At 43.9% G+C, this 14,760-nt stretch overlaps 2 protein-coding genes across 5 annotated transcripts in view; one reads left to right on the top strand and one right to left on the bottom strand.

Moving 5' to 3' along the window:
* Nucleotides 1-1,275: 1,275 nt before the first annotated feature.
* Nucleotides 1,276-7,786, bottom strand: LOC102963445 (acyl-coenzyme A thioesterase 1-like). Its single transcript, XM_042990070.1, is given in 4 exon segments — nt 1,276-2,795; nt 2,798-2,927; nt 5,303-5,505; nt 7,065-7,786. Coding segments are annotated over 4 exon segments (1,371 nt in total). The 5' UTR covers nt 7,636-7,786; the 3' UTR covers nt 1,276-2,328.
* Nucleotides 7,787-13,070: 5,284 nt separating this feature from the next.
* HEATR4 (HEAT repeat containing 4) overlaps nt 13,071-14,760 on the top strand; it is a 43,263-nt gene continuing 41,573 nt past the window's right edge. For all 4 annotated transcript variants that reach the window (XR_006218982.1, XM_007095091.3, XM_042990064.1 and 1 more), the window contains exon 1: nt 13,071-13,171. Coding sequence is in view for 3 of the 4 variants with exons in the window: in XM_007095091.3 (XP_007095153.2) it covers nt 13,125-13,171 (47 nt within the window). In the remaining variant the exon portion in view is untranslated. The remainder of the gene's footprint in view (nt 13,172-14,760) is intronic.

Below are 14,760 nucleotides of genomic sequence, written 5' to 3'. Positions count from 1 at the left end.
TTTTTTAAGTTTATTTATTTTGAGAGAGACAGAGAGTGCAAGTGGGGGGAGGGGCAGAGAGAGGGGGAAAATCTCAAGCAGGCTCCACACTGTCAGCACAGAGCCCAATGTGGGGCTGGAACTCACAAACCACAAGATCACAACCTGAGCTGAAATCAAGAGTTGGATCCTTGAACGACTGAGCCCCCCGGGTGTCCCTGGCCATCCACATTCTTAACATCTTTTTGTTTCTGTCCTGAGGCTCTTTCAGGAACCTGCTCCACAATCTCTGAGGATGCTAAGTATTCCAGCATGATGAACAAGGGAAGAGATTGCCTTGGAGAGTATAGTTAAACCAGTCTGGTTTTTCTTGCCCATGTGCTTAGGAAGGCACGCAGAAAGCACAATCAGCAGTGCAGAGAAAGCTACCTACCTGCTATTACATTCCTGGGCATGGGTGGAAGAGGCATCCCTCAGCCCACTGAGGTTAGTGGGGACTAGAAACTATATAAGCAGCACATTTTCTTCATGTGAAAAAAAGAAAACAAAATCTTCGAGTCTTCCATCGCTTTTTGCTTCTTTATTTTTTTCAAAGTTTACTTATTTGAAGGAAAGAGAGAGAGCCCACAAGCACCCACAAGAGGGGGAGGGAGGGGCAGAGAGAGAGACAGAGAGAGAGAGCATCTCAAGCAGGTTCCACAGCTAGTGAAGTGCCTGATGCAGGGCTTGATCCCACAACTGAGAGATCATGAAAATCAAGAGTCGGGTGCTTAACTGACTGAGCCACCCAGGCATCCTGATTTTTGTTTCTTTTAGTTCTCAATTTTCTTCTATTTTAGTCCTGACTTGGCAGAGCCAGAAACCACAAGCCTCAAGTTAGCACCCTTGCTAGAGTTTTTCAAAATGACATTTTATTTATTTAGGTGCTATCTGAATCTGAGGCAGGATTCTCAGTAATGTAGCAATTTAGAAAAATTCAATGAAAAAACAGAAGAGAAAGGGATATATAAATAATATAAATCATAATCCATATTAAGAAAAAAAGATCACGTTGCCATGTTTACATCTTAATAATCTTCCTTTCCTCGGGGCACCTGGGTGGCTCAGTCGGTTGAGCATCTGATTTTGGCTCAGGTCATGGTCTCACGGTTTGTGAGTTTGAGCCCTGCTTTGGACTCTGTGCCTCCCTCTCAAAAATGAATAAACATTTTTAAAAAGTTTTAAAAATCTTCCTTTTCTTTTTCTATAATTGTAAATATATTTCCATGTCTGTGTGGATTTCCTGTGCATATGCTATTAAATTTGATTTTCTCCTATTAATCTGTCTTATGTCAATGTGATTCTTAGTCCAGCTAGAAGGACTTATGACAGGACAGGAATTCTTGCTCCCCGACAGTGGAGACAAGGCTGAGACCACTGAAAGGAAACAGCAACTTTATCTGTAATGTCCCAATTTTAAACTTTCATAAAAGTTGCTTATACTTAAGGCTCTCTTTTCATTCCTGACATTGTTTGTATGGAGACTTGTTGCGGACTTTGAGTCTGGAGTTCTCTCTTGTCCAGCAAGAGAGTGGATGCAGAATTAAATGTGAGAGAGGCTACTGTCTGGGAGGAGACAAGAGCCCTGAGTAAGGATCTTTGCTCTGTTTTTATTAGGATCAGAACGCTTACAAAAGTGATGAACATGCAGAAAGAGACCATGAAACCATGAACATTAACTCGTGTGTGAGAGAAAGGGGGTTTCAAAGATACGTAGTGTTAAGGGTTTGGGTCAATACAAAACAAAACCTTTTCCGCTGAGCAGATGGTTGTTTACACAGGCACGAGGCTCTGTGTCTGTTTATCTTAACTTGCCTAAGGGAGAAGACAGATACAGCAGGCTACCTCAGGGTCAACAAGGCACCTTTCTTTGGCTAATTAGCTCCACTCTGGGCAGCTTCACCCTGCTGCTGTCTATAGCCCTGTTGACCTATTCTGGACATTCCTTCCTGTGAAAGCAGCTTTCTGCTTTTGTACTATGCTGGGAGCGCTTTTCCCTGTTGACCTAATCTTGGATGCTTTCATTCTGTGGCTTCCCATTCTTATGCTTTTGTACTATGCTGGAGGTGCTTTCGCCCTGTTTACCTTGGATACTTTCATCCTAAACCTTGTTAACCCATTGGTGCAAGCTCAGGGAATTCCTAAACTTATTCCCCACAGAGACTATTTTTAACAGTAATGTTATTTAAAGAGAAAGGAATAAAAACCCAAAAGTGTTAGCATAATACCTCAGATAGAATTGACTTTAACTGATACTTTTTAGCATATAAAAGTCTCACCCTCACAACCTTCAAATACTGGGTTATGTCTTCAAGAGAGTCTGTCTGACTTTCCCCCACCCAAGTGTTTGTGGAAGAAAGTCTGGAGCTGCTTCCAAGCATCCACCTGGGCCATGGCATGAGCCCTGGTCTCCCCTCCCCAGATGACAGGACCACCCACCAAGGTGTGTAGGGAAGCCTGGCACAAGGGGAAGTAAGGAGGCTCAATATAGTGCCCTGCCCCAGGATAACAGATGATCTGCGGCTTTTCCTTACCATGGGCCTGTAAGCGCTTAGAGGCCTCATTAGCATAGAATTCACTCTTCCAGTTGTGGTCATCCAGACCTACTAGGAACAGGAAGGCATTCTCAGCCCTTTCCACAGGAATGAAACTCTTCTGGTCATGTCCCTCCAAAGGGCTGTTCAGCACATCCAGAATGTCTGCCAAGCCGTCTCTGGTCAGCTTGATGCGACTTTGGTCGAAGCCCACAGGAGGCAAAGTTTCATCCTTGTAGTGTAAGGTTCCCCCACATTGGCCACAGAGCCATTGATGATGACGGCGGCGGTGATGCCTTTCAGGAACGAGGCCATGGAGAGGCAGAGATCACCTCCTTTGGAACTCCCAAGCAGCCCAACTCCTGGACCCTTTACCTGAGAAAAGAACAGAGGAGAGAGGAGAACGAGTCCATGAACAGTGCAGCATGATCTGTAGTGCCTGGAACTGGATACCAGGCAGAACTGAGTCAGAATCTGGGCTCTACCATTTGCCAATTTTACAACCTTGGGGTATTTACTTTTCTTCCTCTCTGTCTTTTTTTCTACAGTCTCTCCATCATCATTCTTGGGTGACTTCAACAACCATGTGGAGGACAGAGTAAATACTCTGGCTTCTCAGTTCCTTGACCTCAAACTTAAACAATGTTTTTTTCCCTACCCTGTCTCAGCCATCCACTCCCACTGTCATAACCTAAACTGAGTCATCATCAGTGAGTAGTTCATCTCCAAAACCTCAGCTTCAAGCATTCCACTCTCTGATCACCATCTTCAATAATTCCAGGTTAACCATTCTTGTACCACCCATTTCCACCTCTCGGTGGCCTTGACTACCACTGTTGTTTTAACTATCAGTATGTCTCTTGTGTTCTTACTTGCCTCTCACTTACTTTAGATTTCAAGCTTCTTTGTTATTATCACTTCCTTGTAACCACCCTTAACTCTAAGATCTCTCTGCCTTTGGTCATACTTTCCTGGAAAAACACTAACCTTGGTTAAACCCCCCTATTCACTTCCTCCAGGCCTGTATTTGTGCAAGTGAACACTGCTGGAAAAAAACTACACATTTATGCTGACAGAGCTTACTTTCATTTCATGACCACAAATTTCAGATAAGCATCCATATTTCCCATCTATCCTGCCACATTTCACTTATGTGCGCTTCCCACTTCTGTAAAAGACTGTGTCACACCTCCTATCTCCTCAAGCCCCTTAACCTTTAACCTTGTTTCTTTCACTTTCAGCTCTTCATACTTGGAGGAGAAAATAAATAGCCCAGTAGGAACTGCTCCTCATTTCCCCCTGCGAGATCTACTTAGTGCCATGTGAACTCAAGCTCTATACCTTCTCTTCTGTTTCCAAAGAAGCATCTCTGTGCTTATCAAAGGCCCCCTGCTGCTTGTACTTGGGATCTCCTCCACTCTCATTCTCAAGGACTTCCCTCCTACAATTACATCATCTCCCTCTCCTCTTTCATAACTTTCTTCTCAACTGGCCCATTCCCATCAGCGTACTTAAATGCTCTAGTACCTCTTCCATTTTCACAACAGTCCCTCCACCTCACATCCACTCTGCCCTAGTTTTCTACTCTCTTTTACAGCAAAATTTGTGGAGACAAAATTGTCTGTAGCTGTTCTTCTCGTCTTCCCTTTTCTACCTAATCCCCTCAGGGTAGCTTGGGTTTGCACTATTCCACAAGGACTGCTCTTGCCACAGTTACCAAAATCTTCTATTACAAGTGGCCATTTGAGGGGCGCCTGGGTGGCTCCAGAATTAAGGATCCGACTCTTGATCTCAGCTCAGGTCATGATCTCAGGGTCCTGAGTTTAAGCCCCACATCGGACTGTGTGCTGAGCATGGAGCCTGGTTAAGTCTCTCTCTCTGTCTCTCTCTCAACAAATGACTAAACTTAAAAAAAAAAAACAAACCCAAAACAAACAAAAAACCAAATGGCCATTTGAGTCACCTGTCAACAGCAGTCTTTTTTTTCCTTATGACTTCTCCAATAGCACCCTTGACTGGTTTCAACCATTTACTCCTCATAAAAGAAAAGTACTAGGAATTAAATGATATATTATTACCATCCCAATTTTTCGGAGGAAAGGGAGGCCCCAAGGTCATGGAACTAGTTACTAGTTGGTGAAATCAAACTTACATTTAACTTTAACTTTTGTCTGTCTGCATTTTGTGCTGGTGCCATTATACCCTATCACCTTTTCTAAGAGTTCCACAGCTTCCCATCCACTGTGAGCTCTGAACTGTAAAATAAGTAAGGTGTATCTTCTGATCCTCTGATACTCTGAACCTATAAAGCCCTCAAAGCACTTCCTAATAACTAGCTTCTTTGGCGGCCCAGTTCTTCATTTAATACTGTGTTCTCAGAAGGGCCACAAAGAAGGGAGCATTGTTAGACACAAACATTTAACCTACGGCCTTCTGGAGATAAGTGATTACCTTTCCCTTTCCCTCTCCTTCCTGTATCGAACTTAGGGTTCTCACATGTGTTTGAGCTGATTATAATAAACTATAAAATACTGGAATTTAAAATTCCAAGCCGAAGAAGAACATCTTTAGTAGCAGAATATATGGTAACATATAATTGCAGACAAACTGTCTACGAGAAGTAACTATAAATGGTAATGTGTGTTGGGTATTGGGAGTAGCTGTCGTGAATTTGTCAAGTTGTATCAAAACCAAGAGCAGTCAGGAGAACACCTGATACACAGATCACAAAAACCTAGAGACATTCCAACCTCAGGATGATCCAGCAGGTAGTTCACAGCTTCTTCAAAGTACTCCAGGTGGAGGGTCTCTATGCCCCGGGGGAGGTCTTCATAGTTATAATAAGCCAGAGCCATCACAGCAAAACCCTTGCCAGCCAGCAGACAAGCTCGATATTCCAGAAGGCCACCTCCAGCTCCAAAAAGGTCCACAATCCCAGGGAAGGGCCCAGGTTCTTTGGAAGAAGCAAAACACAAAACTGAACTATTTCTTAAACTCTTTGCAGTGGTGTCAAAAGCCATGTGTTGTCTACTTGGTGATGTCAAACTTTTCTGCTGACAATCAGAAATGTTAGAAGATCTCTGGCCTTCAAAGATCCAGACAGTGGCACAGGCTCAATCCACATTTCCCCTATGCCCAGAGCTTCAAAGCCCCATAGATTTTTTACAGTTAAGTATGCATTACTTTTCTAATTAAAAATAATTTACAAGTAGACAATGAAAACAGCAAAACCACTGCCCACTGCCCCCCCAAAAGTGACAATGCCAAATGCCAGAGAACATGTAGAGTAAGTGGAACCCTCATACATTGACGGTGGAAATGCAAAACAATACAGCCACTTTGGAAAACAGTTGAGCAATTTCTTATAAAGGTAAACATATACTTAATCATATGATTTAACAATCTCACTCCTAGGTGCTTACCCAAGAGAAATGAAAATTGGTGTTCATACAAAAACTTGTATGCAACAGTTTGCAGTGACTTTATTCGTAATCTCTAAAGACTTGAAACCCAGCCTGGAAACCCCCGTCCTTCAACTGTTGAATGAATAAAACTGAAGTATACCCACAGAATGGAGTACTACTAAGAAACAAGAAGAAACGATTGGATATACGGAGCATGAATGAATCTCAAATGCATTAAGCTAGACTCTGTTTATCGGACATTTTTACCATTTACACAAAAAGTTTATACCTAACATGCAAAATCTGAAAAAATGATAAGGCAAACACTTTACACCCAACACCTTAAGAAATAACTCAGTACTAACTATCCAAGCCCCGAGTATCTGTGCCCCTTCTCTCCCTTTTCACTATGCTGAATTTTATCATTCTCTTAATTTTCTTTACAGTATTACCACTTATACATGTACCTTAAACAGTATTTTATCTTGCCTATTTTTTGAGTTTTATTTACCTGAATGGAGTGATATTGAATGTGTTCTTCTGGGACTTCATTGTTTCACTCAGTACTCTTTTTGAAATTCATCCATGTTGATTTTTTTTTTTTTTTTTTTTTAGGGAAATAGCTTCTTTCCTTCCCTTTCCTTCCTTTCTTCCTTTCGGGGGGGGGGGGGCGGGGAGAATCCCAAGCAGTCAGCACAGAGGCGTTGCGAACCCACCAAGCCTGAGATTATGACCTGAGCTAAAACAAAGAATCAGACGCTTAATGGACTGAGTCACCCAGGCGCCCTATACCAGTTTCCTTAACCTTGATATACTGTGGGAGTTAGAAGTAAACTTGCTATACTGAGAAACTATTTTAAAAGTCGTTAAAGACTTGGAACTACCTATAAAATGTTTCGCTTTTACTTACAACTGTCTTTTCCATTTCCTTATGATGTCTTCTAACTGACCTCTAAGTTTTGGACCAAGAGAGCCACCTCCCCAGGCAGGGTACACTTTAACGTCCCCACAGACCTCTGCAATGTTGGGAGTTACATCCTTACTCTTGGTAGACCTGCAGGAGGCCAGAGAAAGGCAGACAGGACAGCCTGGGACGCAACGCACTCACCGGGCGGCAGGAAGAGCGTGCCGCGCACCCGGCCCGCGCGTACCGGCACCCGCCGCATCCCCGGCCGCAGGAAGTCGCGCTCCAGCACCGCTCGGCCCAGGAGCCGCCCGGCGTCGGGCTCGTGGCCCTCGAGCACCTCCAGCTCCACCGCGAAGGGCGTCTGCACGTTCCGCTTCACCAGCCGCACCAAGGGCTTCTCGGGCTCCAGGGCCCAGAGCAGCCCCATGGGCTCGAGCCCCGTGAAGCTGCCGCCCAGCGCGGGCGCGCGCGCCAGGTCCAGGAGGCCGCCGGCGTCCGCTTGGTACCGCGCGCGGGCCCGGAAGAGCGCGCCCTTCTCGTCGCGCAGGGACGCGCTCAGCGTGACGGGCTGTCCGGGAGCGAGGTCGCGCACCGCGATGTGCACGGGTTCGTCCCAGAAGCCGCGGCCCGCGGGCTCCAGGCGCCAGGTCGCTGTCCTCCGGGCAGGTGCCCACGAGACCCGGCCACCAGACCATAGCTTTGGAGAGCCTGGCAGCTGACCCCATCGGCGGAGTCCAGAAGCTCGCAGCATAGCCGCAGAGGAGGCCACCATTTTGTCTTTTGACTTTTGACCTCATTTCAATGAACACCGTGGAGAAAGTTAGAAACCAGTAGAGACCCTCTAGTGGCAGGTTGCCTCAGCTGCATGCTGAGCGCCCTGTGCGGCCAAGGAGGACGCCAAATTGAGCTTGGAGGGCCAGACTCTTGCACATCAGGTCAGTAGCTTACTTGTAAAAAAAAAAGAAAAAAAGAAAAAAAAGCCAAAGCGGCGCCTGAGTGGCTCAGTCGGTTAAGCATACGACTTGGGATCAGGTCATGATCTCACAGCTCGTGATTTTGAGTCAAGTCCGGTTCTATGCTGACAGCTCAGAGCCTGGAGCCTACTTCAGACTGTCTCCGTCTCTCTCCGCCCCTCCCCGGCTGGCGCACTCTCTCTCTCTCTCTCAAATATAAATAAACAAAAAATAAAAGAAAGAGCGAAAATAGATATACATGAACTTGCTTTACATACTGAAAAACCTGCACTTTTTATGTGGGATAAGAATTTCCTAGTTCTGCTTCTCATAAGCTTTTTGGCTTGTGCAGTGTTGGCTGCACAGGGGCCGGCTGCTGGCTGTCAATGGCTAAGACGAGTGCAGGCCTGGAATTGAGTTTTATCAATTTGTTGACTGATTCACTCCCATTAATAATTATAGGGCGTTTCATTAAAAGTGTGCATCATGGTGTTTTGCTTGTATATTTACCTGTGTATATGCTTATCTTCTACACTATCCTACATTTTAGGGGCCTGGAGTCTTACTAGCTGTGTGACCTCAACCTCATTCCTTATAGGTGTAAAAATAGCCAGTTGAGATTATACTGCATTGTCAAGTTGCTGTATTTAGGCAAACGTGATCTCTTTCTCATCCGGGACATTTCACCTTTTCCCCACTTTTTTTTTTTTTTTTTTGAAGTCAAGTCTTTAAAAAATTTTTTGATGTTTATTTTTGAGAGAGAGAGAGAGAAAGAGAGCTAGAGCACCAGTGGAGGAGGGGCAGAGAGCAGGAGATACAGAATCCCAAGCAGGCTCCAGGCTGACAGCACAGAGCCCCATGTGGGGTTCAAACCCACAAGCCACAAGAGCATGACCTGAGTGTAAGTCAGATGAGACACTCCACCAACTGACCCACCCAGGCTCCCCTCCCCACTTTTTCATAAAATCCACCCAGGAGTGGATATTTCATTAAACTTAACTTCAGGCCCTTTCCAAGGCCTTGTATTTATGATTTTTCATATCCTTTTTATTAGAGAAATCTGCAAATTGTGTAAGCTTATTTCAAGCCCACAATTTGTGTTTGCCACTGCTCCCAATAAGGCCACCCAAGGACTTTTTACTTAGTTTCGAATGTTCTTCTGTCCTGCTGGTCATTAATCATGCAACTCCCTATAGCTCTAATTACTTTTGCACTGGTTCTGTGGGATATTTCAGTGTATTTTGGGCACAGAAACTAAAGAAAGTAAATAATAATAGCTAGCTCTTAATCCTTACAAGAACCTTATGAGAAAATTAAGGCCTGGAGAGGTGAAATGATTTGTTAAAGATCAAGCAACTAGATATACTGGGATTTATATCTCTGCAATCAGATTCCAGAGTCTGTGCTCTGAACCATTGTGCTTTAAATGTCTTTTTTTTTTTTTTAAGTTTATTTATTTTGGGAGCGCACACACAAGCACGGGGGAAGGGCAGAGGGAGAGACAGAATCCCAAGCAGGTTCAACTTGGAGCCTGATGTGGGGCATGATCCATCCCATCACTGTGAGATCATGACCTAGGCTGAAATCAAGGTGGACCCTTAACCAACTGAGCCACCCAGGCATCCTGTATTTTGGGTAGTTTTAATTTTCTTCTCTGTCCATAATTTCTATCAGAAATAACATGGCTTTTATAATTAAACAGTATTTTTTAAATTGTATATAGCAACATAAAATGTACCATTTTAACCATTTTGTTTTAAGTGGGCTTCATGCCCAGAGCAGGGCCCAAACCGGTGACCTGGAGATCAAGACCCAAGCAGAGGGGTGCCTGGTGGCTCAGTTGGTTGAGTGTCTGACTTCAGCTCAGGTCATGATATCATGTCTGTGGGTTCAAGGCCCACATCAGGCTCTGTGCTGACCGCTCAGAGCCTGGAGTCTGTTTTGGATTCTGTCTCTCCCTCTCTCTCTGCCCCTCCCCTGCTCACGCTCTCTGTCTCTCAAAAAATAAAATGTTAAAAAAAATTAAAAAACAAAAAGACCAATAGTTGGACACCCAATGGACAGAGCCCAGGCACCCTCATTTTAACCATTTTTAAGTGTATAGTTAAATACACTCACATTGTTGTGCAACCATCACCACTGTCCATCTCCAGAACTTTTTCATCACCCAAACTGAAAACCGCCCCCAGCCCCTGGAAACCACTTTCTGTCTCTAGGAATTTGATTGCTCTAGTTACCTCATATAAGTGGAATCATTCAGTATTTGTCCCTTTGTGTCTGCTTATTTCAGTTAGTGTGTCTTTCAGGTCCATCCAGAGATGTAGCATGTATCAGAAATTCCTTCTTTTTTAATGCTGAATAATATTCTGCTGCATGTATGCAACGCATTTTGTTTATCCATCTACTGATGGATATGGGGTTGTTTTCACATTTACTATTGTGAATGTACTGCTATGAACATGAGTGTACAAATACCTGTATAAGAGCCCCTGTTTTCAATTCTTTTGGGTATATACGCAGAAGCAGTAGGATTGCTGGATCACATGGTAATTCTGTTTAATTAAAAAAAAATTTTTTTTAACATTTATTTCTTTTTGAGAGACAGAGACAGAGTGTGAGCAGGGGAGGGGCAGAGAGAAAGGGAGAGACAGAACCCAAAGTGGGCTAGCTCCAGGTTCCTTGCTGGCAGCCAAGAGCCTGACATGGGGCTCGAACTCACGAACTGTAAGATCATGACCTGAACCGAAGTTGAACCAACTGAGCCACCCAGGCGCCCCTGTTTTAATTTTTTTAAATGTTTTTATTTATTTTTAAGAGAGAGAGAGAGACAGAATGTGAGCAGGGGCAGGGCAGAGAGAGAGGGAGACACACAATCTGAAGCAGGCTCCAGGCTCGGAGCTGTCAGCAAAGAGCCCAGCGCGGGGCTAGAACTCACGAACCGTGAGATCATGACCTGAGTCAAAGTCAGGTGCTTAACTGACTGAGCCACCCAGGTGCCCAAATTCTGTTTAATTTTTTTTAAGTCTTTCAGTCTTTTTTCATCTCAGAGACCATGTCTTTTCACCCTTTTGTAAGGGTCCCAGGGTCTGAGCACAGCTTGAGCCCAGGCACTGAAGTGAGTGCTCATTTTCTCACTTGGTAGTGCTCATTTCTCTCAGTGGTAGCCACCTGGATAGGATGGCCCCAGGTCAACACAACAGACAGAACCTTATGCCCAGAAATCTTCCCTACCGTCAGGACAAATTAGTTCTGTAAAGGAACTCCTGAAGACTAGTATTCTGGAAGTCTGGGATTTTACTATTAGAAATAGGGGATTTGAAGAATCCCTTTGTAAAAATAGTGTCATCAGCTGATAATCTAGCCAGGATTTGGGGACCAGGGGAGATGGAATTGAACTATGTGAAGGAAGGGGATTCAGTGGGGGGTGGTAATGAACGGGGAACAGAAAAGACCCCAAAGACAGACCCATTCTACTTTACTGTTTGTTCTATCAGCCTAGTGATCTTCATGCCAGAGCTGGGTGTTCATGTGTTCACTGCTTTGCCTTTTCTCAGCAGTACTTATGAAGCCTAGTGAGGGAAAAAATTGAGCAGCACACATCTAGGGGTTCATTTTCAAAGGATGACTAAGGAATCCATTGTGGCATCAATCAATAAATACAAGGCAATTTCCCGAAGTTGTTTACAAAAGGAAATTAAATAAATAGTCGAAGATACCACTGATTGAACCTGCAAATTCTGTGAGTAGACTCATGGAATTCTAAAGAGGTGGTTGCCTGGTAACCAATATAAACAGCTTTGGAACCTAAGAAACTACGGAAGGTTTAAGATGCTTTCTTTTGATGACTGTGTTGTAGGAGGCCATTTTGAAGGTAATTTCAAAACACTTCTACTTTACCAGTACCTGAAAAGAGTTTTCGTCTGCTGAATGATATACGACAGCCTGAAGTAGTTGAAAAGATTTTGATTAGGCGTCAAAAGGGTATTACTTCAGGTATTAACCACTACTGTGATCTTAGTCATGTTTTTCCTCTCTGGGCCTCAGTTTTGATATTTGCAAGAGATAAGAGTTGGAACAGAGTCATCTTTCTGGCAGTTACCTTAGTAATCTCAGGAGTCGGCAGTATATCTGTGTGAGTACATGGCAAGGAACAGTAATTAGACAGTAGAGGGGAAAAAAATGAAGGAACTTTCTGATGAAAAAGAGGCAGCAGAGAGAGGGGTGTGAGTCAAGCCAGGTTGAGGCTGTGTTCCCTGATCCTGCTCTCCCCACCACCAAGCTTCCTTCATATATCCCAAATATAGCTCTTGCGGGGGCGCCTGGGTGGCTCAGTCAGTTGAGCGGCCGACTTCAGCTCAGGTCATGATCTCGCGGTCCGTGAGTTCGAGCCCCGCGTCGGGCTCTGTGTTGACAGCTCGGAGCCTGGAGCCTGTTTCAGATTCTGTGTCTCCCTCTCTCTGACCCTCCGCTGTTCATGCTCTGTCTCTCCCTGTCTCGAAAATAAATAAAACGTTAAAAAAATTTTTTTTTAAAAATTAGCTCTTGGGGCTATGGCTTCTCTCAATTTAATGTGTATGAACACCTGTGAGAGCTGGTTAAAATACAGATTTCTAGGCCTCACTTGCAGCCTACTCAATCAATATTCTGGGGAGTAGCACACAGGATTCCTCATTTTTTAAAATTTTTTAATGTTTATTTTTGAGACAGAGACAGAGCACGAGCAGGGGAGGGGCACAGAGAGACAGAGAGACAGAGAGACAGAGACAGAATCCAAAGCAGGCTCCAAGCTTGAACCCACCAACCGTGAGATCATGACCTGAGGCAAAGTTGGACACTTAACCAACTGAGCCACCCAGGCACCCCTGGGATTCTGCATTTTAACAAGCTCCTCAAATGATCTTGATGCAGAAGATCCTTAACCATTAACACTGTTGTAGAAGCTGACTGTCCCTCTTGGGCCCTACCTTAAAATCTGTGGGTGGAGGGGAGAGTGTATTTTCAAAAGCTCTCAGAAATACTGTGCTAAGGTTTATTGCTTTTTAGCCTTCTTTGACAGTTTCTGCTGCTTTAATAACAGAAAAAGCAAGGTATTACTCCTTTTGACATGAATCATTCAGCCCACTTTAATTATTTCTGGAGAATAAAGGTACCAGACCAGGGGGTGAGGGTAGGGGAAAATTTGGAACCTCTGAGATATCACTCATTTTGAATCTGGATTCTTCTATTAGGTTTTACTTGGAGGCACGTGGCCTAGCCCTTCCAGCCCCACTCCTGCCTGTCTAGCCTGGTTCTGAGAGGCACAGAGATAATGTTGCTGTTTACCAGATTGTGGGGCCTGGTCTGCAGTTATCCCAGGTTTGACTACAGGATGCCATGTATTCAATTTCTTATGCTGTCAGTATACAAAGGCACCTGGACCTGCCACCCTGTTTTGTTTTGTTTTAAAGTAGGCTCCATGCCCAACATGGGGCTCGAACTCATGGCCCTGAGATCAAGAGTCGCATGCTCTACTGGCTATGCCAGCCAGGCTCCCCCTGCTTTTGGTTCTTAAGGGGATGTTTGTGCCTCAATGTTGGTCTAGGTAACATTTAAGTTTGGATAATATGGAGCCTCCAAACTCCATTCATAGGTTTTCTTCTTCCCTCTCTATCCACCTTCTCTTTTAATTGCCTAGGGCCCCAATAATCCTAACCTGTTCCCTAAGTGCCCAATGCACCATCTAACTGTGGGACCCCAGAGACTTGCCTTCTGGCGGCAATAGTCCATACTGTAAATCAGTTAACAGTTCCTCTTAGTTGTGTAATACTTTGAAGCTTGCAAAAAAAAAACAAAAAACCCTTTCATACTTGCTCCTTAATTTTGAGCTTCATATCTACACCAAATTAGATATCAAACTCTATTTTCAGACTGGCAAACTGAGACAAACTAGAGATATTAAATCACTTCCCCAAGGTAACATGGCTGGAAAGTGCAGAACTTGGCCTTACACTTGTCTTCTAACCCTATGTCCGTCTAGGACAAGTCGCTTTTGACAAAACCCTTCAACATTTTGTCCTGTCTTCATTTCTCTTCAAAACACATCAGGTATTATTCCTCTTTTCACCAACCCGCCATATTAGATGAGAATAACTATCCCTTGAGAATTTACAAAAAATGGCAATGCTAACATGGTATTCTCTCTGGGATGCTGGCACTGTAACCAAAGATTCTGTGTGTCACAGGCTAAAGAGTGTATATATATGTATTTTGGGACATCCAAAATCATTCCATATAGTCATCTTGGGGCAAAACTGGTCCTTATCTGTTTTTCAGGTGTTTAGGATCAAATGCCTCCTATCGTAGGAGCAAGATATTGACACACTGACGTGTTAAGAATGATAAAATGTTCTATTAGGCAATACACAAGGCACAAGAACACTAATATTGTTTTCATCTAACAATTCATCTTCAACCAGTAAGAGTAGGCACTGTTTCAGGAAAAGTATCATTTGTGACCACCTTCTAACCTTGCCATAACTTTTTTACATTAACTTTTAAAATACTCAGTGCCCTCATGGCCATGTTGCCTTCATGGTTGTGAAGAGATGGAACAACTAAATTCAGTCTCATGTGCAGAAAATCCTGGCGGGATATCATATTAATCACGTATGACTTAATTTGAGTGACATCTAGATAACAGCAGGCTCTTAACAAAAAGAAGTACACCAATAGGTCAGATTTCATACACAGAAGAAAGTAGAAATAATCAATCAATCAATCAATCATCATCATCAATCAAGCCCTGGGAAGCCAATGTGGCATGGAGGTGAAGTGCTCTTAAGTTGGAATCTGGCAACTAGGTTTAAAACCTGGCTCTTCTGCTTATGGCTTATGTGACCTGAAGCAATTTACTTAACCACTCTGAGCCTCAAATTCTTCCCATTCACATTCAAGACTGTAATATC

Source organism: Panthera tigris, chromosome B3 (assembly GCF_018350195.1).
Source record: "Panthera tigris isolate Pti1 chromosome B3, P.tigris_Pti1_mat1.1, whole genome shotgun sequence".
Taxonomy (NCBI): Eukaryota; Metazoa; Chordata; class Mammalia; order Carnivora; family Felidae; genus Panthera; species Panthera tigris.
The sequence above is the reverse complement of the archived record's forward strand: the minus strand, read 5'-3'. Positions and strand labels throughout refer to the sequence as shown.